We start from the raw sequence: 24,129 nt of genomic DNA, 5'->3' as shown, positions 1-24,129 counted from the left end.
TGAAATCAAATATTCAAGGCGATCACGAGGGGGAAAAGGAGTGAATTAAAAAAAAAATTGAACCGTGTAATTTGCACGACAATCAAACTTTGCATAATTGCCGAGTAGGCTCCAGTAATATTTTTTCGTTGCAGTGGATAAAGAATATATGCCTGTCAGTACTGTTATATTGTCTGTCTACATGTGTTTCTCCAAACTGTTTGTGTTCAAATATCCATTGCTCAAAGGGTTGCAATATACAACTTTTCCCATTATGTGTTGGCATTAAGATGGCAGCGTTTAACACAAAGTTTTGTCATTGTTTTGAATACACAAGGTGAGGTTCTCTTCAAAGCAAACAGTTTGTAGAATCAGTGTAAAATTTAAAAAGTTTAAAAGTGTGGTTTTCTATGACAGTGATTGTCACAACCTCCAAAATTCTTAGCTCTCCAAGCACAGTATAGGACTACAGTGGGACTGATTGTGTAAGTGGCCATGTTGGTGAGAACAATGCTGTATGTCAAGCACTTAATGATGATCCCCAGCAGCGGTCCACGTACACTCAGCTCAGATCAAGACATTAAAACGAACATTGTTGTTTTTGTTGCTCCAGTGTCCAATGTAAGTAGTCATATATGTGCAGTATAATGGCTCTGTGATCATGTTAGGTACAGCGTATGACATAATGTTTAAGTTAATACATTTTTAATGTAGTTTAATAGCAGTAGTTTCACCTACACCGTAGTAAAACAAAGAAAGAAAGAAAGAAAGAAAGAAAGAAAGAAAGAAAGAAAGAAAGAAAGAAAGAAAGAGAGAAAGAAAGAAAGAAAGAAAGAAAGAAAGAAAGAAAGAAAGAAAGAAAGAAAGAAAGAAAGAAAATAAATAAAATTACCGGTATTAAAAATTATTAGTACATATTTGTCTTTTTCACTGACGGCGTTAATCTGAAGACAAGCATTTTGGGGATTTAAAATTCGAAACGAATGAAAATGAAAAGCAACCAGAGCGTTTCCACCTCCCCGGGGGCGTGGTGTGCTCAAACCAGTGGGCGTGGTGAGGAATGACCTGGCATTGATTGACAGCTGGAACGCTTAAAGCCCCAGGAGCGGGGCTGAGCTCACAAAGTACTTGGGACGTCCCTCAGGAGTGACTGCCAGCCCCCTAAATCACAACTGCCAAGGTAAATAAAAACAATTGAATGCCGTTTGACTTGTTGAAATATACATTTATATACATGGGGTCCCTAAATTCTGGACCCATAGGCAAGAGACAGCAATATAGCATAAACCTTTGCATCATTGCAAATTAGGTTATTTGTTAATATCCCAAACGAATAAAATGTTGAAGATGTCATTTATTAACATTTTTATGTTCATCTTTTGGAGACACATTCCGTAGAAATTTTTGCCAATCCTAACTCTTAAACATACAAAACGGACACTTTCTGCACACGTTGTGTGTGTTGTACAAGGTGGCACGGAAGTGTCATTATGAGTAAAAGACTTTTAAATGAACAGCATGTTCAAACAGAGGAAACCCTCCTTTTGTGTTGTGCGTTTAATCTCTGGTTGTGTGATGGCATGCGACAGTCTGAATGTAATGGGGACAACACACACAGGCACATAGGCGCACACACACACACACACACACACGGTGGCCATTTGGGATTAAACATCACCGTCTCATTCGGGATTAATCTCCCCCCACAACGAACAAATTTGGGCTTCTGTTCTTGTAAGGGCAACACAACATGGCGATGGCTTCCACTGACCGAATGAGTGGCCTGTTCTTGAAGTAGCTCAGTAGTGACGGGACATTGTGATTTCCTTGACATGTTGTGGAAGTGATCATTTGTAAACACTTGATGGTGTTTCTCTCACAGGCAGCAAACAGGCGGCTACTGTTGCAGTGCTGGAGTTGCTTATAAGGATTTCTTGGAGTTGGGAATTCACGGAATGTCCCGGACCACTCTGGGTGGGTCTGGTTCCCGTTTTCCTGTTTACATGTGACCGCTGACAATCTCTTGTTGCTGTTTAGGACAATTTAGTAGAGAGGTGGCGTGAGTTTTTTTTTTTTTGTTGTTGTAATCCTGTCTGTAATGATGAAGTAAAGCACATGCCATGAGATGCAAGTGACCCGATTTCCAGACTTTTCGATATATGAGTTCTCTTTCTTTTTTCTTTGAGATAAGAATCTACATACAATTGCCAGATGCTGCCCATACCATTATCTGAATCAAATATATGTTTGTGCATTTTCCATAATCCATGTATAATAAAGGGATGGAAATTTGGCTATTTACAAAAAATAAACAAATTCATCTATTAATCAAAACAATAACTGACAGAATAATCAATTATTAAAATAATCGTTAGTGAGCAGCTCTAAAATTGAAAAATGTGCAGCTAATCCACGTGATCAGGATTGGTATCGGAATCGATACCTGATCTCACTCATAGATGATCGACCCTGATCGGAAAACCCCCACGGACAATTTAACAATACTAAAATGCTTCTATTCTTTATCCTTAGCGAAAAACGACGATCATTACTGCAATTTACAGTCAGTTGTGAAAATGTTCTTCATATGTGTCTATATTGTACTGTGGCCAAAGCACACACACACCAGAAGGACCAGCACAATGTGCATTGAATTCAATGCACTGCTGTAGTTGAATCGGCCCAGTAGAGATCGGTTGATGGGTATCATGTACTCTACACATGCACGCTCATAAACATCCCCACTATTCAGCAGTCGATCCCGGGCTGGGAGCCCCGGCCGGATCCCCGCATCGCCCCCGCAATATGCCGTAGACGTCCGGCCACAAGTCAGGATGATGGCCTCTGCCGTGGCCGCCGGCGAGCGCAGGAAGTCGCTGACGCTGCGAGGAGTGGACCCGGAGACGTGCATGATCGTGTTTAAGAATCACTGGGCGCAGGTGAGCGTGGAGTGCCAAATAGCCTCAGCATCATGTGATGGCGTCTCCAATTCACCGGGTCTCCTCGGCCTCCAGGTAGTGAAGATCCTGGAGAAACACGAGCCGGGTCGCAGCGGCACTAGCGCGTTGAGTTTCCTCTCCGGTCACGCTGGCAGCAGCGGCGCCCGCCTCGGGTCCATCCCGGCTGATGAGGCCAGCGCCGTCCAGAACTACGTGGAACACATGTTGTTCCTGCTCATGGAGGAGGAGGCCGGTCAAGGTGGGATACAAAATAATTTAGGAAGACGAATTGTCAATGAAGCGAATATGCTCGTTTTTCTGGCAAGCGGATTTAACATTTAAAAAGTCAAAATTGAAGTCTGACCATCTGGATGGAATTCACATAATAGGCTGGATATCAACAATGTCTTTGAGACTAGATGAAATTACGTTTCGAATAGCTGGAATTTTCATTCTAAATATCTGTAACGTCATTGTGACGAGTCAAAATGACAGATAGTGATATCTATCATTTATTTGTGCCCACTCAAAATTGAAATTAAGATATCCACCACAGGATTCCGCCTCGGACAAGTGATGTCACTTTTGCCATTCATCGTATGAGTTTTGTCTACCATTCGGTTTCAGATAAATAAAATCACTAGTGAATTAAGGACACTAGTGAATTAAGGCTATCTGCATCCGAACTGATACCTGAACTCCTGTTTGAGATATGTAGACACCTACAATTCAGTTGCAGCTACCCGTAATTCACTAGTGGATATTGGCGGCTGATTAGAAGATATCTGTAAAGACGAACCCCAAACACATGAATGGCAGAAGTGACATTAGCGGTTGGCGTCTATGTTTGAGGTGCATAGGTGTTCATTTTAAAGTCGAACCCCAACAGTTGAACTGAATGATGGCAGGGACAGTTCGCACCCGTTGTTACGTGACATAGCTGTACTTGCATACTGTACATCTCACATCTCACAGTCACGTTTTTTTTTTTACTGGTCCCAAACGAGTCATTGTATTGCTAGCTAAACTCGGGCGATAGCTTACCTATCTTTGTGGGCTTAAAGTGCCGAATGAATTGAAACGTTTTTGTTGTTGCGTCTTCATTCTGTGAGTTGCAACCCGTGATTTTTGCCGTCCTATTTTTGCCAACGTCATCAACAAGGTAATCCATGAATTCAAATGCCATGATCTTCGGAGGTGCTCCCATCGCTGTTGCCGTTTTAGGTAGCCACTTCAAACCAACAACTGACGCTGAGTGGGTTGCCAGTTCAATTAAAGAAAAAAATGTTTTTTATCCTTTCATTCTTGTTGACTTGTCAAGTCATGTTGTTCAATTCAAAGTCAAGTGGAGTCTCTTGGATACCAAGTGGAAGTCAAGTCAAGAACTTTCCCATGTTTTTGGCAAGCCAAACCGCTAGTCCTAAAAATGGCAACTCGAGTTTGACTCGAGTCAACTCGTATGACTCGAATCCCCCCCATCACTAATGTAAACACACATGCCGGTGATCCCAATCCTCAGGAGGAGCGATGGGTCCCATTTTGGAGTTTGTGGTTCTGGAGGGCGTGATGGAGCGCCTGTTCCTGTGGAGCTTGAGGCGACAGTTCACCGAGGACATGAAACTGGAGCAGCTCAGGATGTACCAGATGCTCCTGACCCAGGCCCACCAGCCGCTCCTGCACCACAAGCCGCTGCTACGGCCGCTCATGACGCTGCTGGCCTCCTGCGGTGGCGCCGGCGCAGGTACGCTATGCTATGCTACGTCGCCACGGTAGAATCGAGCAACTTTGACTTTTTTTTTAGACGCAGGCGGCTGCGTGGAGGCCGAGCTGGTCCTCCTGTTGAACCAACTGTGCGCGGCTCTGGTGAAGGACCCCTCGGTGTTGGAACTGTTCTTCCACACTAGTCAGGACCAGGGCGCCGCCAACTTCCTGCTCTTCTCTCTCCTTATCCCGTACACGCACAGGTACAATGAAGACACATTGTGAAAATCATTTCAAGCAGCACACACTGAAGTTCACCTTCAACTCCCTCAGACAAGGTCCGGTAGGTCAGCGGGCCCGAGAAGCTCTTCTGCTCATCATGTCGCTTTCGGCCTCCGAGCCTCGCGTGGCCCAGCACATTGCCCAGAACACGTACTTCTGCCCAGTAAGTCCCCACACGCACGCAACATACATTCTCCATGATAATTTTACATTTTTAGTCAATTATTATTCGATTATTTTTGAATTTGTGTTTTGTTGTGTTTTTTTTTATTTTATTGAATATTAAGAATGGCATAATTGGCATAAGAAAGATTCATATGATTCAGTTTGTCATTTTATTTGAATATACGATGTGTCGGGACAGGATGATTGTGCTCAGTGAGAGAAATATTCAGGCCGACCCTGATTTTTCCAGGCCCACCCATTAGCCACGTTATGGCGCCGCCCCTGAGTCCTTGATTAGGGGAAAGTTACTCCCGGTAAAATTTTAGGAGGTGCCATGAGGACTCCACGCCACCTGAGGGCGCTGTTCATCATTCACCAGCAGATGCTAAAAGAAATACCGGTTCAGGGTTTGTTTACGGCAAACTCTAGGTCACGTTGGCTCTATCAGTAACAAATAATTCACTCATTCATTACTCCCTAATGATTACATGTATTTTATTTATTCATTTATTTAGTTTATCCTTTCATTTGCAGCGTTTGAAATAATTCATTAATTCGCTACTCCCAGATCACTATTGCGGGCTTTTGAGTGGGCTTTTTCATGAACTATATATAGTCCACTATATTAAAAACCCTACACAGTAATTGACAAGTACTAGTGTGTGTTTCAACCAACGTTACGTGTCGCCTTCAGATTTAACGCCATGAGACCACGCTGACCTCAATCTTCTTGTAGAGAGGAGATTAGTAAATCAGCACGAGATTGGCCGGCAGTCCAGAGCGAGATTAGCAAATCTGATGCATGTGAATGGAGCAGCATTGCCGCCACTGACGCTGCTCTTGTTTGGATTTGCGCTTGAATCTGTGGCTCCTCCCCTTTACCCAGGCGAAGGAATCAAAAATAAAATCTCCCTCCCGTTTCTTTCCCGCATAATCCACTCTGGAATTTTGATCCGCGTGTTTGGTTTTGTGTTGTGACCCGCATTTACCTTGGGTGTCAAACTCAAGGCCCGGGGGAACGATCTGACCCAAAAGTTAAACAAACCCGAAAATCTGTATCAAAATGACAGATTGTCTTCGTTTTTAATAATGTTGATTTGTTAGCGATTTATCAGCGAACGTAAGAAATGTCGAGATGTGTTCTGGTGCAGGTTCTGGCCACAGGTCTTTCTGGCCTCTACTCCTCTCTGCCAGCCAGGTTGCAAGTTTACAGCGAAGACTGGCACTGTCTGGACCGGCCCGACTGGCAACAGGTAACCGTGACAACCGCAGACCGAGAGAGCGACACCTCGAGGGGAATTGTTGCGTACAAGCGCATGACGCTAATGTTCTGGCGTTCCGTCAGGTTCCGGCTCTTGTCCACTTCCTGCACTCGCTGGGCTTCTGCAGCGCCGTCACCAGCGTAATGCACCCGGCCTCACGCAAACTATCGTAGTCTTAAAAAGACAACAACGTCGTTCTTCATCCGAACCTTCTCCCAGGTGGCTCATCCTTCCATCCGCTCCCAGCTGCTGAGTTACATCCACAACGGGTTCTTGGTGCCCGTGCTGGCTCCTGCCCTGCACAAGGTCCACAAACACGTCCACTTCATTATGTTATTTTGAAGTTTAGCATTAGCTTCTGCATGAACAGTAACCCCCAGTTTATTTGTAGTTCCATATTTACGAATTCACCTATTTCCATTTTTTTAACATCCTCCGGTTTTTTCCCTTCTATTTGTAGCTTTCAAGTGCATTTTCATACTCTTTCCATCATTCAAAGATGTAGACGTTTTGAGAGTGTGCGCGCGCGTCTGTGTACAGCTGACTGTGGAGGAGGTCATGACGACCACGGCCTACTTGGACCTGTTCCTGCGCTCCATCTCTGAGCCTGCCCTGCTGCAGACCTTCCTGTCCTTCATACTGCTGCACACCCACGACAACGTGCACATCCTGGACACGCTGGTCAGCAGAGTCAACACACCCTTCCAGGTAACGCGCCCGACCATGCGGCTGAAAGCAGACCCGAATCGAAGAGACGACCTCGTCTTGGTGCTCCTCAGCTGGGCACGGTGTCGCTGGCTCTGTTCAGGACGCTCATCGGTCTCTTCTGCGAGGACGTCATGCTGCAGCTCGTTTTCAGGTCAGCCCGGTGAAATAAAAAGAATGATGGCATTTCTGAATAAACACGGCTGTTTTTATTGAATGGCATTAGGATTACGAGGGGGTTCCTTGGAAAAAAATCAGTTCTGTGTGGGGTCCCCGGAGCCCGGATTTTTAAGGAATGGCTGCTTTATGGGAGTACAGTACAGATCACTTTTTTTTTTTAGCTGAGTGTCGTGTGTCCTCAGGTTCTTAATTGCTTGCAGCCACCTGAGCAGGAAGCAGCGCTCCTCCTTAAAGCACAAGGCCTGGTGCTCGTCCAGCGCCGCCTCCTTCCTGCTCCTCCTGCCCTCCTGGTGCCCCGTCCACCTGCCGAACACAAACGGAGCCTCGGAGCACATCCACTGGCCCAAAGGAGCAGGTGATGGTCATTTGGCGCTGGTGATGGCGTGAGTCCGTCACACATTTGAACTTGTACTCTGCGGCGGTCAGATGTGTCGGTGCAGGTTGACAGCGTCGGTTACTGGCGAGGCTCCGACTTACTGATGGAAGTCAACTACCCCCATTACCTCTCAGACGCCCGACAAGCCATTGGCGCCTCGGAAAGGTCAGTGGTTCCTCGCAATAGCGACAATCTAAAAAAATATTGCTTTGGAAACATCTGGTGGCATCACACTGATACGTTGTGGTGTCCCTCAGGGCGTGCCGGCGCTGGTCGGCACCTTATGACGGACGCAATCCGCCGCCAGACCAAGACCGATCCGGCACAGGGGACGACGCAAATGAAGATGACACGGAACAGCAACTAAGGAGCGACTCTGTCGGCGCCTCCCCGACCTCTTGCTCCGTGGACGTCGTCTCCAAGAGCAACCGGGCGGGAAGAGCCGGCTCTGCTCTAGACCTGGAGTGGGATGACCTTTTTGCGGATGAAGATCCGTCGTCTTCGATTGGTGCTTCTTTTGCACCTCTACCGCCCTTACCTCCTCGCCACATCCAAGAAATGCGACGCAGCGCCACCAAGCTGGTGCACGGCGCCTACGTGGAGGAGAGTGAATTTGAGGAGGATGTTCTGGTCTACGATCTTGTCGCCCAAAAAGATGCCAAGGCCGCTATTTTGGAAAGAATGACGGCAGCGAATCAACGAGCACGCGGAGGCGGCGTCCCGTCCGCGACGAAAGGAAGGACAGTACACGAAACTGTGAACTGCATCATGTCATCGCGGAGGATGAGTGAGGAAGGAGGAAAGGAAGAAAGACGGAGTGAGGATCACGGAAGTCAATCGAGGAGGTGTGAGCACATCAACGACCGCGTTACCGACGTTTGTAATGCAGACTGCGCACCGGACACACAAAATTACACTTCACTCAACGGCCGTCCGACGTTGACAAACGCGGTCTCCACGTGTCAGCCGCCAAATCTGCCCGACAACAAAGTCCAGGGTGACAACGCCGACTTCCTGTCCCAGTACCATGAGCTGATGCGCTCTTTAGGGGCGGAGCCGGAGTGCGACGACATCCTGGATGACATCGCCACCTTCAGGGGGCGGATTCAAAAACTGAAGAAAAGACTGGTAGAGGAAGATTGCGAAGCTGGAGAGGAAACGGACGAGGAGATGATGGAGGAGGAGGAGGAAGACGAAGATGGGGCGAGGCACAGTGTTCCATTTACAGGTGGGTTAACCGACCATGACATAACACAAATGTCCAGCTGGAAACCTCTTTCGGCAGAGCCATCTAATTGTAAAAGAGACGGACCAATTTCGTTTTTCTGGGTCAACTTCCCCAAGTGGATTCAGTCCAGGCTGGTCGGTTCAGCATCTTGCCAGCTTGCTTCATTAAACTTATAGCAGACTCATTGTTGGATTATTGCTTCAAATTTCTTCAACAAATCTCACTCACACTAACCTCGTCCCATGATGCCGCAGGGCCCTTTATCAGTGTCCTTCTGTCCCGGCTGGAGAACCTACTGGAGAACTCTATAGCCGTCAACCTGCTGGTGACGGGCATCCTGGCTCAGCTGGCGTCGTACCCGCAACCTCTGCTGAGAGCATTCCTGCTCGGCACTCAAACACACCAGCAGGCTGGTGTGTGTACACTGCACCAGGTAACACGCACACCTGCCCGTGACCCGACTTACGAGTGTTTTAAAAATAAGAGTTGTTTGGCTGATCATTCACTTTGGCTTTGCGCCAATATGTAGAAAGACAATATAACAATACTCACAGGCATATTTTTTCATCCCTGGCAAAAAAAACCCACTAAAATTACTAATTTACTGAGTCACATGTCTAGTGTCGTCATGACTGTACGCTCTAAAAACAGTTGAGTAAAAAATAACACAATTTTGGGTCAAAAATGGACCCATCCAATCCATGGGTCAATTTGACCCAACTTTCTGCAAAAACAACCCCGTTTGTACAAAACAAAAGTGGGCTGTTTTGGACAAAACGCAAGAAAGCGGGTCAAATTGACCCAAATAGTGGATCAGTCTATTTTTGACCCAAAATTGTGTTATTTTTAACCCAACCTAAGAGTGTATTGTATTGCTTCATGATGGCCAAACTGTGCACACCAGAAGGAGTTGCAATTAATTAAAAAAATATTATAAACATTTTTGTTGGCTCATTTTTGGGGCGGCTGGAATGGATTAATGCCATTTCCATTCATCACAATGGGGAAAGATGATTTGAGATGCGTGTTTTGAGTTACAAGGATGGCCATGGAACAAATTAAACTCGTATCTCAAGGCAACACTGTATTCAAGATCTGTGTAATAGAAATGGACCTAAATTCAACATCGTTAAATTCAACATATACCCATCGTGGCTGGCTTTTCTGAAGGGAAAAGCGGACCCCCGACTTACAGCTCGCTTGTGAACCAGTGCCTTAAGGCTGCAAATGATGTCTGTGTGTTTGCATAGGTGCTGGTGTCACTTCACGGCCAAATTGAGCGCTACATCCAAGCCCGACCAGAGTACCCCGCCTTGGTCAGACAGGCATGGGGGTTCTTGTTGGCTAAAGACCATGACAGCAAAATCAGAGGTACGTGGGCATATTATCGCTCCAAAACCTAGGTTAAATGATGACATGCATTGAAGCCCAGCACATCTGCATGTGTTCCAGAGGCGAATGAAGATCCGGACCGCCTCCTTCCCAACGGTTCTGTGAGGAACTCTCTGGCAGCCCCCCACCACAGCCTCCTGCCTCCCTGTCCCACCATCCCACCCCAAGACAAGAGCCGAGTGTTCGCCATTGTCCTATACGCAGAATTCCTAAAGGAGCTGGCCGCTATCGCCCTGGAGCATAGCATCACTCCGGACTGGACCACAGAGGAGTAGAGGAGGCAGACCCCATCTGAAAAAGACACTTTAAAGCGTCATTTCATTTATTTATATGTCCTGGAAGCCCTTGAATTTTTGGACTGTGTAGCACAATGCGAAAATGATTCTATTTATGTTGAATACAAACGCTGACCCTTCTTTTCATTGTATATTTGTGTATTGAATGTTGTCTTTTCTATCGATCGTACTGTACAATTAAAACAGTGATGTTGGAAATTGAAAAGAGAAGGACATGCTTGGACCGTGAGCTTTGTGGGGAGAGTCTGGGGAAGCTCTGTTTCTGGTCGTCCTTGGATGAGTTTTGTGGGAACCCCTTCTGCTTTTACGTCCCATTCATGTACTGGCCAGGCCCGATATTTTAGTTTAGCTGTAGTGCTAAAGCTGAGAAGGTAACTACTGGTGTGAGTTGACGCCATACAGGGGTGGACTGCCATGAGGCGCGGGGCCTGAGTTTTCCACAAGCCCACAAATATAAAAAACGAAAGCATGTTAATTGAGATTTAAGAGAATTACGAGAGGATTAAGATTTGAATTTCTCTCTGTCTATCATGATCGTTTCAAGTGCTACACTCTCCCTTCTCATGCAATGGATCATTCCATCTTCTTGCTGTACATGTGTAGGCTTAATTTAGGGAGAGGGTAGCAAAACAAACGTGTTGACGTGACAAAAATGAAGCACAGTAAGTCCAGTGGAGAAGAGAAGAGAGGAAGGCGTAAGGAAGTAAGTTTTTAATCAAAACTACCAAAGGTTTCAACCTTTTTCACTGTGACACTAAAAGCGTGTCATCAACCCATTTGCTTCTGCTGTGATGGGCCGTAGCACTTCAATGTGGAAGTCAACCCAAAACAAATTATTTCAAGAATATGTTCTATGCAGGCCCACTAGTTGAAACACGGCATTCTGATTAATATTGTGTTTGTGGAATATGAGTTAAGCAGCAAAAAACACCCGTTTTTAACCATCTCCGGGGGCGGCCATTTTGTCACTTCTGTCAACTAACTGAAAATGACATCACAGTTGCTCAGGGCTCAGATAATGACCAATCATGGCTCAGCTTCAGAAAACAGGTGAGCTGTGACTGGTCGTTACCTGAGAGCCCGAGCAACTGTGATGCCATTTTTCAGTCGACAGAAGTGACAAAATGGCCGCCTTTAGGGATGGCTAAAAATGGGTGGATTAACTCTTATTTCACAAACACAATATTTATCAGAATGCCTTGGTTCAACTAGTGGGCCAACATAAAACATATTCTTGAAAGAAAATATGTTTGGGATGAGTTCTTCTTGAAGCAGGAAAGCCCAGACTTTGCACTCCCCAGCCGCTTCATCCAGCTCTTCCATGGGGGAATTCAGAAGCATTCCCAGGCCAGACTTCTATCCAGCATCTTCAGGGTTGTCCTCTGGGCCTCCTCCCCGTGGTACATGTCCAGAACACCTCACTAGGGAGGCATCCTAAACAGATGCCTTAGCCACTTCATCTGGTTCTTCTCGATGCGGAGTAGCAGCAGATCTACACTGAGCCTCTTCCTTTAGGCGACCGAGATATTCACTCTAGGATTGAGCCCAGAGACCCCGTGGAGGAAAATTGTTTCAGCCACTGGCATTCTCGATCTTGTTCTTTCCGTTATGAGTCACAGCTTGTGAGGATAGGTGAGGGTGGGAACGTACAGTAGATCGACCGGTTAAATTCACCCTTTGTGCTATATAAATAAAACTGACCTGATTTGATTTCAAGCCCTCAACCTAGACTGAAGGAAATGAGCTCACGCTTGTCTAACAAGTGAGGCGAGTGAGCGACGACATCCTGTGTCTTTGTGGCCTTTCGTTCGCCCTGCGGTCGATGTCTAACTTCCTGAAAGTGAGGCTGAGCGCTGCGAGCGTCGATAAAAACTACAAGCTATTAAACAAGCGGAGGAGTTTTCTGGCGGGCTTGCATCGGACTGAGGTGCGAAGCTGCGTCCACATCTTTGTTCAACTGCAATGAAGATGAGACCTCGACTCTTCTTCGTCGGTGGGTGCAGCTGCAGACGTTGGAGCAACATTCGTGCGGATCCTTCACATGGAAAGTCAAATGAAGTCTCTCGATTCAGATGAACATTTTTGGTCTTTTCAGTTTTAGCAGCCGCATGTGTTTGCCGGGGACAAAACCAAACAGCAACACAGAGTAACCACACCTCAGGTACAGTCAAAATGGAGTTGACATCTTTTTCTTCCTGCCAGTTCACATCTCGTGTCTTGTCCTTCATGCTTTCTCTTGATGCTCCCACGTTAGCGGGCCCCACCATGGAAGATTCGACAACACCAATGCCGTCCCATCAGAATCAGACTTGGGCAAATCAACCCGATGTGATGCTGCCAACAGTAACGGTGCCGCTGTTCTCCGCCTTCATTCAATTCCTAAGCCGGTGGTTCTTAAAGTTTTTTGTAACATCCCCCCCAAAAAATTCTCGTCTCTTCTTGGGGCCACCATTATGGCATTCATTGAAATATAGTAATCCCAAAAGATAAAAGGCAAATGTAGTGAAATGTAAATAAGTAAACGCACCTCTGCTTAAAGATGTGTTGTTTAAAGCTCGTTGTCATAGAAACGATCACTTAACCTCTTTAAACAGGGACAAACACCTGCGACACAAGGAGACACCAAGACGCCGAGCGACAAAGTCGGTGATCCCGACGAGCAGAACCTCACAACACCAGCCGAGGGCACCGCTGCGGTTTCCAAAATGGCGCCGAGTGTCACAACAGAGGCGGGTAAAGTCACAATGACATTCACCAGCACCAAGAACAAGTGGATGACATTCCTGACACTGGTTGTCTCTTTCAGCATCACCCGTGGGCTCCCATTCTTTCTGGGGTAAGAGTGGTGTAATGTTGAACATGTTCTGTTCAGACCCTTGACAAGTTGCCGCCCCGGCCGCCTCTTTAGGTTACGTCCTGCTGGTGCTGCTGCTACTGGTGATCGTCACCCTTATCATCCTTCTCTACGTGCTGAGGAGGGCGTCCCGGGTAAGGGTGGCGCATTGGCACGCCTCATGAGCAGAGAAGCAGATAAGATATCTTCTCATCCTTTGATGTTCCTTGTAGACATATTCGTTTGACCTACAGCGTGGCGCTCCTGGCAATCATGCAAAGGAGCCTGTGGGCAATTTTGAAGCCCTGTACTTGGATGATCAAGGTGAGCTCTTAAAGACGGAAGTCAACCCCAAAATATTTTTGTCAAGAATATGTTCCCAGCAGGCCCACAAGTTGAAACACGGCATTCTGATTAATATTGCGTTTGTGGAATATGAGTTAAGCAGCAAAATCCACCCGTTTTTAGCCATCTTCCGGGGGCGGCCATTTTGTCACTTCTGTCGTCTGAAAATGACATCGAAGTTGGTCATGGCTCAGGTAACGAGCAATCACGGCTCACCTGTTCTATGAATCTGAGCCATGATTGGCTGTTATCTGAGCTCTGAGCATTTGTGATGTTGTATTCAATTGACAAAATGGCCGCCCCCGGAGATGGCTAAAAACAGGTGGATTTTGCTGCTTAACTCATATTCCACAAACGCAATATTAATCAGAATGTCTTGTTTCAACTAGATAGCCTGCATAGAACATATTCTTGAAATAAATATGTTTAGGGTGACTTCGCTTTAAATAATCCTTTTCACGCTGAGCTGGTGCCAGGGCTGATTAGTACTGGTGCAAGGCGTTAGTGGCAACAGCCAAACTGGGGCCTTCAGAATCAGTAATGCTGGCCCATAAACTTCCATTGGACAGAAGAAGGTACAGTAATTGTATTACCTTACTGAAGTAATAATATTCTTCCCTCTGGACAGAAAAGAGTTACCAGCAAAAAAAAAAATGCTAATTCTGTCAGCTCAGTGTGATCACATATGCTGACAAATTTTGTGACCCCAAAAGGCCGAGAGACTCCCTGTGACCATTCCATGTCTCCGGTGGCCAACGGCATGCCTCCACAATCAGAGGAGCACGATACAGTTTCTCTTTTTTTTTTAGCTAAGGTGTGACGGAATTTTGACTGTACCTTGCCTTTGAAGCGCCGCAAGAAGAGACGCACGTAGATGACTCCGAGGCTTCCGACATCGGAGACGTCGCAATCCTGGCCCATCCACCCAAGAAGTCGGATCCATCGGACGCCGCTCAGAAAAAGCCTCACCAAGATGACATCACCCCAGGTGAGACGGCACAAGTTTGAATGCCGGAGTGACTTTTGCGGATATAACATTTTGTGGTTCTATCTTGTGCTCCCTTTAGCTGATTCCAATGGTTTGTTAGATCAAAAGGACCTGAATGAGCTGCTGAAGATCAACCTGCTCATCGCTTCCTCGCCCTCGTCCTCTTCTTCCAATTTGGATTGACGAGATCGTTCGGAGGCTTTTCATTCTATAACAGCGACGTATAGTGACAGGCAGAACAAATGTTTTTCCACTAGATGGCACAATGTACAATTAACCTACCCTTTCGCCTTTCAAACAATAGTTTTGTGTTCAATGGAATAGGCCCGGTTTTCAGACTGAGGAAATCAATTTCTGAGTAAATGGAGGCAATATCATAAATACATCAGAACGTGCGATTATTGCAACATTTTTGTTCTGTGTTTTGGGTTACGGTTCGGCTCACACATTTGGCTCAATAAAGGTTTGGAAACACTGCTCTTTTGTTTATGCTACAGTCAATGATTTTAAAAGAGAGATGCTTTGTTTGTTGATGAAAGACGGGCGTGTGAAACTCAGCTATCACCTTTTTTTGCAGCAGTCAAGTTGTCATCAGCAGGCCACCTCAGCGTGTCTTGCAATGGTGTCACATGTTACGGCGCGTTTGTGCGTGGGCAGCCGTGCGTAAAGCCACCTCAGCTCATGTGCCTGCGGAGGGAGAACATCAGAGATCAGGAGGCGAGGCGACGTCGTCGTGAGTGGCTGTCACACGTCAGCGGGATGCAGGACTTCTACTTGCGCATGCTGAGAAGCCCAGCTTTCATCCGAGGCGTTGTTCCAGGTGCCACCACTGCGGAATCTTTTTCCCGTGACGTCCAAGCACCTCTGGACACGACCGCAGCTGTCACGTACATCGATGTATTTTATTTTGGTAACGCCTAAGTGTGTGAATAGAGGAATTTGATTGACAGCGAGGACTCTTCAGTAAGTGTTGAAACATTTGCTTTTTCGTGTCAACCTTCCTCTCTGTAGAGATGGGCAGCAAATCTTTACCCGCATGGTCTCTAAATTGTAGCTGGGGTACTTCTACCACTACTTGTTAAAACACGACTCTCTTGCCAGTTTAAGGATTGTAAAAAAAAAAAAATTATTCTCACGAGTCAGTTTGAGCGTTTGAGTTCTAGTGAATAAGCAAATTCGCTGTTGCTTAGCTTTAGCAACATTAGCATTAACGTGAAACAAGTTAAACAACCCTTAGCCCAACTACAAAACAACACGATACGTCAGTGTTGTGTTGTTGCGTACTCTGACTTCATTTACACATACAAAATGTTATTCCCAATTGACTTTCATCATCACATAGCATGCGATACCTTCGGATATGTTCTTAGTGCGTCTGTCTTGCTTTCCTCCCCCACCTGCTGAACAGGAAATTTAAATGTCACTTTTGAATATTTAACGAGAGAGGTGAGCTGTTACAGATGACCAATTTGTCACTTTGTGTGCATGTCTATTGATTTCTTATTAATGACATTAAACCCAATAATGACATCTGCATTATTGATGTGACCTGATCATGCAGCACATTGACCTCAGCCCGTGCGCACACACAGCATCCACACACACACACACACACACGTACGTTGCTCTCCTGCAGATGTCGTGGCGCTCATCCTTCCACTGCTCCAAGTTCCGTCACGTCTTTGGCAAACCGTCCGGCAGGGAGCACAGCTACGACGGTGTTCCCATCACACGCGGCGTCCACGACAACCAGTACTGCTCCGTCAATCCTTGTTTCATTGCCATGGTGACCGAGTGCGCCGGGGGCGGCTCCTTCCTGGTGCTGCCCATCCATCACGTAGGCACACCATGACCATCATCAGTAACCTGACAAAAGGGAGAGATGTTTGACTTTTCACCTTCCAGACAGGCAGGGTGGACCCTCAGCACCCGAGGGTGTGCGGTCACAGGGCTCAGGTCCTTGACGTCAAGTGGAGCCCGTTTGATGACAACTGCATCGCCTCGTGTTCGGAGGACTGCACGGTGCTTACGGATCGATTTCTGTCCTCCGCTCTTGTTCTACTGGCACTCACGGCAAAACGTGTCACCGCGCAGGTAAAGATCTGGGACATTCCGCTCTGTGGCGTCCAACGGAACCTCACCCAGGCCAGGAAGACCTTGATTGGTCATTCCAGGAGGGTGGGGCTCATCGAGTGGCATCCGACCGCTGAGAACCTTCTTCTAAGCTCGGCCTACGACTACAGGGTTAGGACCTTAGGACTGCATTAAGGCAGTGGTCATAGAAATCATTCCAGAAGAACTTTTTTATCTGGGCTCTAGGTCCTCCTTTGGGACGTGTCCCAGGATGGAGCGGTGCTGAGGTGTCCGGTGCGTGTAGTCATGGCGCCCGTCCACCACCGCTTCCCGTCAGAGATGTTGCTGCTGTCCGTCAGTTTCAACCAGGAAGGAAACCGGCTGGCAGTCGCGTCCAAAGACAGACGCGTTCGAGTGCTGGACCCTCGCACAGGAAGGACTCTCCAGGTGTGTTTTTTGTCTGTGTTGAGGGACTTGTGACAACATGTGACCTTGTGTGCTGGTGCTGCAGGTGTCCTGCAACAAGTATCACAGGGCAAACAAGGTCGTGTACATCGGGAGCTTGAAGATGCTGCTGAGCACCGGTTGCTCGCCCTGGAACCACAGACAGATCGTTCTCTGGGACCCGGTAAAACCAGTTCATTTTTAGAGAATAGCAACTTATCCAAAAAGTATGGAAACGTTGAGGAGTTTGACAAGTACATTCTAAAGTTGAAAGAACCTCAAATGAAATTCTCTTGTAAAAGCGTAGATTAGGTTCATCCAGTTTCACCCCGAAAGGCAAATATGGCTGAATTTTTGTGATACTTTATGCTCATGCAAAAAGGCAGGAAGCAGCAGAAGCATCTCGTCTTTTATTGTGAACAGGACGACTTGTCTGAGCCTCTGTACGAAGAAGATCTGGACGGTTCTGCAGGAGTCCTCTTCCCGTTCTTTGATCCAGACACTGACATGCTTTACCTAGCCGGGAAGGTCAGTGCGTCCGTTTCAATCAGTGCAGGACTCGCAAAGCTGCCGTGGCTTGACATCAACATCGCAGACCAACGCTTCAATGTCAACTGAAGTGTTTGTGTTGCAGGGTGACGGCAACATCAAGTACTATGAGCTGAGTTCAGAGAAACCTTACATCAGCTTCCTGACTGAGTTTAGGTCTCCGCTGCCTCACAAAGGACTCGGTGAGATGCGGACCAACACCAGCCAAGACTAATTAGAATCCCACTCAAATCAAGACATAAGTTCAAATCAGTTGGCTACTCTTTAAAACAAAGTCGAACCAAATAGTCAGTGACAGACCTCAAATATTAGAAACCTTAGGTCAACGCTACAAAGGCCTTAGTCAGGAACTTTCAGAGTTCACGCCTATTTTGTTAAGGCCAAACAATTCGACTTGAGCTACGCTAACATGACGTCCATGGCAGCGCAGCGGTGATGCCAAAACGTGGCCTGGATGTCAACGTCTGCGAGATTTTCCGATTCTATCGCCTGATTGCCGTCAAAGGCCTAGTGGAGCCGCTGTCCATGATCGTGCCGCGCAAGAAGGTTGGTCTCATTTGCGAGCTCAGTTGACAATGTGGAAAGCTTCAAATGCTTTGTCTGCTCCATCAGTCGGCGACATTCCACGAGGATCTCTACCCAATGACGGCGGGCAACCAGGCGGCAATGACGGCTCAAGAGTGGCTAGCGGGAACCAACAGGGGTCAGTGAATCATCTGAACAATGACAGCGGATCATGTTTTTTCACATCGGCTCTGCAGAAACTGATCCTCTGGCCCCAGCAGGCCCAGTTCTGATGTCTCTACATCCTGGTACTCGAGTAGTCAACCCTTACACCGACAGCCTTGCTGAGAAGAACTGGTACCCCAAGGGCCTGGCCACGGAAGCGTTACCCCGCTTGACCCCCGGCATCACCGAAAAGGTACTAACTCGTTATGGGGAGTTTCTAGCATAATAAGCGGTACCGTGCATCCCACGTTATCATGTTGACGTCGTGGACAAATACACAAAGTTTCTGAATAATTCACGGCAAACAAAACTGAAGACATCCAACTTTGTTATGGGCGAACTAGAACTTTCTGCAGGAGCAGCTGGCCTACCAGGACGCCAAATACCACAGAGAGACGCACAAGCTTTCGGGGTGGCAGCCAGACGAGTCGCAGCTGTGGATGTACGATGCCACGCCCCACTGTTGTGAACCTGCAGAGAGGCCGCCTCCCACCACTGAGGATGAGGTAAAACCCTATCGGGGGGTTTTTTCAGCATCTAAAATTTGAAGGCCTTCAGCTCTAAAAGATCCCACATTATGAAAACGGTTATGACTAGTTGGTATTTTCAACTGCACTGCCGTTTTACGCCACACTGACAGGGTGGCGCTGTATGAGGAAAAAAATTACATTTGCCCTTTAAAACCATCAAAGAATGAGCATTTTCTGAACTACTTGCAGTGTTGCCGGTGTGCTTAAGCCTCTACCAGCTAAATTCAGCCAAGAGGTACTACAGCCTGGACTGATGCAAATGTTTTACTTTCAGCGATTTTCAAAAATATTGCTTTATTTGTAACCAAGAAAATTGGGTTTCTTAGGAAAATAAAATCCTCAACCCTTGTTTAGTTTTTTTTTTGGATACTTTTCAGGGATTTATTGTAAAATTAGCTCAGACCTAATTGCCCCCTCGTGGGTCATCAATTTATAATCTGACTTTGACCATGTTTTTTCTCAGCTCCGTGAGGCATTCTACAAACAGCAAGAGGAGATCAGAGGTCTCAGAGAAATACTTGACCAGAAAGACGTCAGTACAAACGGTCATCGGCATACATCTCATCTAGCAGCATAACGATCGCACGGCTTTGCTCCCTGCTAACGTGAGTTTTTCTCGTTGCCGACTGACAGGTGAGGATCGCCGAGCTGGAACAGGAAGTCAGACACACCAACAATCACCCGAGTGTGATGCGGTGACAGCTGATACTTTTTCAGCACAGAACCACAACAGTAAAAGGAACAAACCAGTTTATTTGTGCACTTCTTGTATTAAATTCCTTTGAGGGCTGACGGAGGTCCAGGAAATCAATCCAGATATGAGACAGGAAAAAGCAAAACGTTAAGATTTTATTTACAAACTCCATTTTTGTATTTTTTTGGTAGTTTTTCCTTTAACTTACAGAAAGTAAACAAAAACAAAAGTCAGTGTAAACAAAGGCAAAGAGGGTAGGGTGTGGATGTGGGTAAAAAGCTCTCCCCCGGACAATCAATAGCATTTCTCGGGCGGGGAGGGGGGTTGGATTTGGCAAGAAAAAAAAAAAAAGACAGGTAACATTTTGCCCTGAGCACTTGGGAGGGGGTCCTGACATCATCAGTTGGTTCATTGGGGGACATTTGGGTGCAATTGCCTCCTCTGGCATTGCAGATTTACCTCATCTAAATGTAAAAGTGACTGTTCCAGCAATCGATGACAAAAACACCTACAGACCTTGTAGAGATGCGTTTAATGAAAACGCTTAGCGAACTTGTGCCGGCAAAGCAGGAGCGTAAAGTCCTGAGAAACTTTGAGATGACATCAGCGACATCATCGACACAATACTGATTAATGTCGTCAAACTTTTAAAGTCAACTTAACTTTCGGTGCCAGTTATTAAAAAAAAGAAAAAAAAAAAAAAGAAAACAGAGCAAAAAACAAAAACAAAAAACGCACAAAAAAAAAAAAAAAAAAGAGTGACATGGCATCAGTGGGAGGGTACCAGTTGGAGAAATGGAATGCAGCCCGGGAGGTGGCGAGAAGAGAGTTCAGATGGGAATTAATCGTCGTCTTTGTCGTCTTCATCTTCATCTTCAGGGTCCCGCTTCCTCTTTTCTCCTTTGGCCGGAGACGAGCCGTCATCTACTGAGACAGAAAATGGCTGTCAAAATACTGCAATACATTTATTAACGGTATGTGGGCGGGTGTGTGATTGGAGGGGTGGGGTGATGCGCGCACCATCATCGTCCTCATCGTCCTCTTCGTCGTCCACATCTTCGTCACTGTCAACATCTCCGTTCACGTGTCCATCCTGCAGAGAGAAGACATCAGAGACAGGGCTCCAAAGTTCCAAGGATGTCCCGGTGCACTTTTAATAGCTTCCTTGAACGCAAGCTAAGATTACAACCACGTAATAAGCACATTCATATACGCGCTGCTGAGAGCCACGACACACCAAGGAACTCAACGTGCAGACTGGCTAACGGGCTAGTGGCACTCACTCATTCACCTGCCCTAAAATTGGAGGTTGGCTCTTACTTTGGAACCTAACAACAGTTAGTGCAATATATTTTAACCTAATACTCAAGTCGAGCCGAATCTGACTTGAGGGACATACTTTATTTACATGTTGAATAGGACTATTAAAGAACAGCAGCTCTCAGTTTAAAATTTTGAAGGGGACTTTGTTGGTAATATCGAATTGGGTGTGGTGCATTTTTTATCAATTTTTGAATGGGTTGCAACAGGGGATGCTTGATATTCAACTCAGTCACCTTTTTGTTCTTCAATCCACATTGATTCAATAAAATTCTACTGGGGTAAATGTGTTGAAATGCCATGCTTTTTGGACTATAGAGGATAAGCTGATTGGATGATTGATGGATGAATTTTGCATGGATGTCTCCTTATGACAAAAGAAAGTGCACAGAGGAATGCTCATTTCCAAAATTGCTCAATTTAAGTTTCTATGGGAACTTACAAGAAGATTTCCAACCCTTTGCAACACTAGTCACTAGCCTATTTCCAAAAGTGCCCATCTTAACTTTGTATGGGAATCTACTAGAAATTTACCACCGCTTTGCAACACTAGTCAGAAATGAGCCTTGTGTGTGTTGTGTTGTATTCACCTCATCATCACCACTATCGTCATCTTCGTCATCGTCTTCTACAGCCACAATGTCCTCTTCATCCTCCTCCTCTTCATCCTCAAAGTCTTCCGATTCACAGCCTGGAATTAACCAAGAAAAAAAAAAGGCGGGCTGAGTGGGCTGAGTCGGTTTTCTTGCCGGCGACAACGCCCGGAAGTCTCACCTTCATCATCATCCTCTGCTCCATCCACCTCGCCCTCTGAGTCGGACCCCTCACAGTCGTCGATATCAAAGCCGTCTAGGTAGGTGAGGTTGGGGAGCAGCTTGAAGATGGACTCTCTGTAGTCTGCCAGGTTTGTCACCTCGCAGTTGAAGAGATCCAGACTCTTCAACTGAGGCAGATTTTTCTGGTGCGGAGGGTGAATGTGCAGAGTTTTAGTAATGGCGTTATTTCACCTCTGATTTAGCTTACTAACTAGACCTACCAGTGGCTCTAGGGTGCTGATGTCTTTAAACTTGTTGCCACTGAGGTGAAGATGTTTCAAGCTCTTCAGCCGCTCTGCCAGAACCTCTAGACCCCCTGATATCCTGTTGTCGCTGAGCTCCAACTGCAAGAAGCAAAACACACTCAGTTTCTCCACTTTCAACAATACAGCGCCTATCTGAGAACAAATACATGTAAATATATGAATCCACCTTCTTCAGTTTGTCCAGTTTGGGGATATCTTCTAAAGTGGTCAGGCGGACATTGATGAGGCTCAGCGTCTCCAGATTGCAAAACTCCTCTGTGATGCCTTCAATTCTCCCATCGACGGCACGACAGTTGTCCAGAACCAGCTCCTGGACCTGAATGTGGGTGAAAGTGTAATGTGGAATTTAGAAACACTTCGCCATTGTTTTTTTTTTCTTAACTACGCATAAATACGGGTATGAAAGTTTTAGGGGCTGTCACTTGGCCACCCCCCTTAAAGGCAAACACGCAACACAAATAATACAGTTGTGCAGTGTTAACTACTACACTATATATAACCAATTTCATTCTTTACGTTATCTTCTGTTATGACTTTACGATATACAGTCCTATTCTACTTTATTAAAATGTTACCAATTGAACTCTAGACTCAAGGAATCGCTGTGCTGGGACAAGCCGAAAGTCACAAACAATCGTTGCTAACCTAAGCCCGTGCTAGCTAACATTTAGCGGTACTACCGTCGTGTACACAAATAGTGAGGCGGCGATAGGAAGGTTGACGTTGAGCTCATACTTTGAGAGAATGTCACGTCGAAGTTCGTAACGAAGGACCTTTCGGCTAGGTAGCAGCTAGCGTTAGCTCGCCGTTAGCTGCGCGCCCTAAACGCGCCACGGAGCCGGGCTACGACTAATACCTGGAGCCGTCCTAGCAACAACGCACGCAGTCATTGAAACGTTTTATGGTGGCGAAAGAAAAGGCCACATTAAAATAAGAAAACGCGAGGGTTCTTTTAGTTTACGTTTAATATGGCACCACAACTTATTTTCCAACTTCGCTGCTATTGATGTTTCGAGCACGTGTGCTTATGCGCTGATTGGCTTCATATATGTCACAGAATTTATTTGTTTAAGATATAAAATTGAACATAAGCCAAGTACACGACACGTCGATGCAGAAGTTGACTATTTGGGACAAAAGTTGACGATAACGTACGCGCGTAACACACACGCCGACTACAATAAAGAACATGGCGCCATGTGTCTGCACGGCCGGGTCATAGATGAAAGACGTCGGCTTCAAAAGCAAGCAAAATACAGCCATTACATCCATCTGCGCTCCGGACTGCCTGCCTCTGCCTGGCGTATCGTTCACACATTTCCATTTTGTTTGAACCGTTTCGGAATCCCGAATAAGTGCGCCATGTGCTCGTCAGCTTCACTTCGTGCTGTTGTTTTTGGGCCGCAACGTCTCTCCCGCAAACTCAACTGTAAAATCGGATACTTACGTCTTTCGGTGAACGTTGGTGCAATTTAAACGAAAGCATTTTCTTTAAGTCCATTTCCTCCGGTTTTGGCTTCAGTTCGGGTTTCTGGCTCGACAAACTTGTTTCTCCGCGATCCTCGCTGGTCCAAAACACGCCGGATGAGTGTGAAGTCTTTTTGTGAGAAACTTGTTACTTCCGGTGGAGACTTTCACAATGAGACGAACCCGGAGCTCGGAGTGTAATTTAAAATGAAGTTACAGAATAGCACAACTTAATCAATTGATATATGTTCAGAAAAATGCTTTAAGACGTATTTTGAAAATCATCACACGTTCTTTGTGTGTGTTTTCTTTCAGGTCACGTTCATTTAATTTATGATTGATGTTGTACATCCGGTATGTAATCGTGTTACTCCTATCTAGCTTTCGGCTAAATGCTCCGTACGAAAAAAGAAAAAAGTGGGTCAGACGTTTACTGCTCCAAATATCTTGTTTTTTGTCAATTATTTGAACGCATTTCCGTGTTGAACGTCTGTTCTCTTATCCTAACTAAGAAACAATACATTTGATGTCTTAAACTATCAAGTCATATAACTCAAATGTTAATTCGCTT

At 46.1% G+C, this 24,129-nt stretch overlaps 4 protein-coding genes across 11 annotated transcripts; 3 read left to right on the top strand and 1 right to left on the bottom strand.

Moving 5' to 3' along the window:
- Positions 1-1,084: 1,084 nt before the first annotated feature.
- On the top strand, positions 1,085-10,715 carry LOC147151084 (FHF complex subunit HOOK-interacting protein 1A-like). 3 transcript variants are annotated; one of them, XM_086024059.1, is made up of 18 exons: positions 1,085-1,159; positions 1,862-1,953; positions 2,735-2,918; positions 2,994-3,177; positions 4,438-4,659; positions 4,720-4,882; positions 4,953-5,064; positions 6,218-6,319; positions 6,412-6,468; positions 6,548-6,634; positions 6,869-7,036; positions 7,108-7,187; positions 7,396-7,568; positions 7,640-7,754; positions 7,847-8,817; positions 9,072-9,250; positions 10,068-10,188; positions 10,270-10,715. In XM_086024059.1, the coding sequence occupies exons 3-18, from the start codon at positions 2,814-2,816 to the stop codon at positions 10,482-10,484; spliced, it is 3,054 nt and encodes a 1,017-aa protein (XP_085880185.1). In that variant the 5' UTR covers positions 1,085-1,159; positions 1,862-1,953; positions 2,735-2,813; the 3' UTR covers positions 10,485-10,715. The 3 variants fall into 3 exon arrangements, with proteins under 3 accessions (XP_085880185.1, XP_085880186.1, XP_085880184.1); XM_086024060.1 differs by having other exon boundaries at positions 2,732-2,918; positions 4,726-4,882; XM_086024058.1 differs by having other exon boundaries at positions 2,732-2,918.
- A 1,614-nt stretch (positions 10,716-12,329) lies between these two features.
- LOC147151083 (uncharacterized) lies at positions 12,330-15,148 on the top strand. Its single transcript, XM_086018054.1, has 9 exons — positions 12,330-12,498; positions 12,601-12,666; positions 12,760-12,854; positions 13,100-13,238; positions 13,312-13,341; positions 13,414-13,493; positions 13,572-13,662; positions 14,534-14,671; positions 14,751-15,148. The coding sequence occupies exons 1-9, from the start codon at positions 12,468-12,470 to the stop codon at positions 14,852-14,854; spliced, it is 774 nt and encodes a 257-aa protein (XP_085874180.1). The 5' UTR covers positions 12,330-12,467; the 3' UTR covers positions 14,855-15,148.
- A 142-nt stretch (positions 15,149-15,290) lies between these two features.
- On the top strand, positions 15,291-21,296 carry LOC147151082 (coronin-2B-like). 5 transcript variants are annotated; one of them, XM_086018038.1, is made up of 14 exons: positions 15,291-15,634; positions 16,308-16,508; positions 16,577-16,915; positions 16,991-17,191; positions 17,256-17,372; positions 17,612-17,716; positions 17,823-17,919; positions 18,168-18,283; positions 18,350-18,440; positions 18,520-18,659; positions 18,811-18,972; positions 19,460-19,528; positions 19,630-20,664; positions 20,790-21,296. In XM_086018038.1, exons 2-13 carry the CDS (start codon positions 16,308-16,310, stop codon positions 19,693-19,695), a joined length of 1,704 nt encoding a protein of 567 aa, XP_085874164.1. In that variant the 5' UTR covers positions 15,291-15,634; the 3' UTR covers positions 19,696-20,664; positions 20,790-21,296. The 5 variants fall into 5 exon arrangements, with proteins under 5 accessions (XP_085874164.1, XP_085874156.1, XP_085874147.1 ...); XM_086018030.1 differs by having other exon boundaries at positions 15,291-16,508; positions 16,577-16,693; positions 16,766-16,915; positions 18,523-18,659; XM_086018021.1 differs by having other exon boundaries at positions 15,291-16,508; positions 16,577-16,693; positions 16,766-16,915.
- On the bottom strand, positions 19,826-23,706 carry LOC147151081 (acidic leucine-rich nuclear phosphoprotein 32 family member D-like). Of its 2 annotated transcripts, none has more exons than XM_086018065.1 (7): positions 23,539-23,706; positions 22,258-22,407; positions 22,047-22,169; positions 21,785-21,968; positions 21,601-21,701; positions 20,711-20,783; positions 19,826-20,617 (listed from the first exon to the last, which is right to left on the bottom strand). In XM_086018065.1, exons 1-7 carry the CDS (start codon positions 23,590-23,592, stop codon positions 20,532-20,534), a joined length of 771 nt encoding a protein of 256 aa, XP_085874191.1. In that variant the 5' UTR covers positions 23,593-23,706; the 3' UTR covers positions 19,826-20,531. The 2 variants fall into 2 exon arrangements, with proteins under 2 accessions (XP_085874191.1, XP_085874199.1); XM_086018073.1 differs by having other exon boundaries at positions 19,826-20,614.
- Positions 23,707-24,129: the final 423 nt, after the last annotated feature.

The sequence above is a fragment of the Filicampus tigris genome, chromosome 2, assembly GCF_054856515.1.
Source record: "Filicampus tigris isolate MCC_2025a chromosome 2, RoL_Ftig_1.0, whole genome shotgun sequence".
NCBI lineage: Eukaryota > Metazoa > Chordata > Actinopteri > Syngnathiformes > Syngnathidae > Filicampus > Filicampus tigris.
This window is presented reverse-complemented; position numbering and strand designations above follow the sequence as displayed.

Bases quoted from the DNA above. Each gene is read 5' to 3' on its own strand.
- LOC147151084 (XM_086024059.1), top strand. From the start codon at position 2,814: ATGATGGCCTCTGCCGTGGCCGCCGGCGAGCGCAGGAAGTCGCTGACG. The intron at 2,919-2,993 runs GTGAGCGTGGAG...CTCGGCCTCCAG, and splicing joins TTAAGAATCACTGGGCGCAG to GTAGTGAAGATCCTGGAGAA. The intron at 5,065-6,217 runs GTAAGTCCCCAC...GTTCTGGTGCAG, and splicing joins AGAACACGTACTTCTGCCCA to GTTCTGGCCACAGGTCTTTC.
- LOC147151083 (XM_086018054.1), top strand. From the start codon at position 12,468: ATGAAGATGAGACCTCGACTCTTCTTCGTCG. The intron at 13,239-13,311 runs GTAAAGTCACAA...TGTCTCTTTCAG, and splicing joins GAGTGTCACAACAGAGGCGG to CATCACCCGTGGGCTCCCAT. The intron at 14,672-14,750 runs GTGAGACGGCAC...TGCTCCCTTTAG, and splicing joins CCAAGATGACATCACCCCAG to CTGATTCCAATGGTTTGTTA.
- LOC147151082 (XM_086018008.1), top strand. From the start codon at position 16,227: ATGCAGCACATTGACCTCAGCCCGTGCGCACACACAGCATCCACACAC. The intron at 18,441-18,519 runs GTCAGTGAATCA...CTCTGGCCCCAG, and splicing joins GCTAGCGGGAACCAACAGGG to CAGGCCCAGTTCTGATGTCT. The intron at 18,973-19,459 runs GTAAAACCCTAT...GTTTTTTCTCAG, and splicing joins CTCCCACCACTGAGGATGAG to CTCCGTGAGGCATTCTACAA.
- LOC147151081 (XM_086018065.1), bottom strand. From the start codon at position 23,592: ATGGACTTAAAGAAAATGCTTTCGTTTAAATTGCACCAACGTTCACCG. The intron at 20,784-21,600 runs GTGAATACAACA...TTCTCTCTGCAG, and splicing joins ACGATAGTGGTGATGATGAG to GATGGACACGTGAACGGAGA. The intron at 20,618-20,710 runs GTGCGCGCATCA...TTTCTGTCTCAG, and splicing joins GGACGATGAGGACGATGATG to TAGATGACGGCTCGTCTCCG.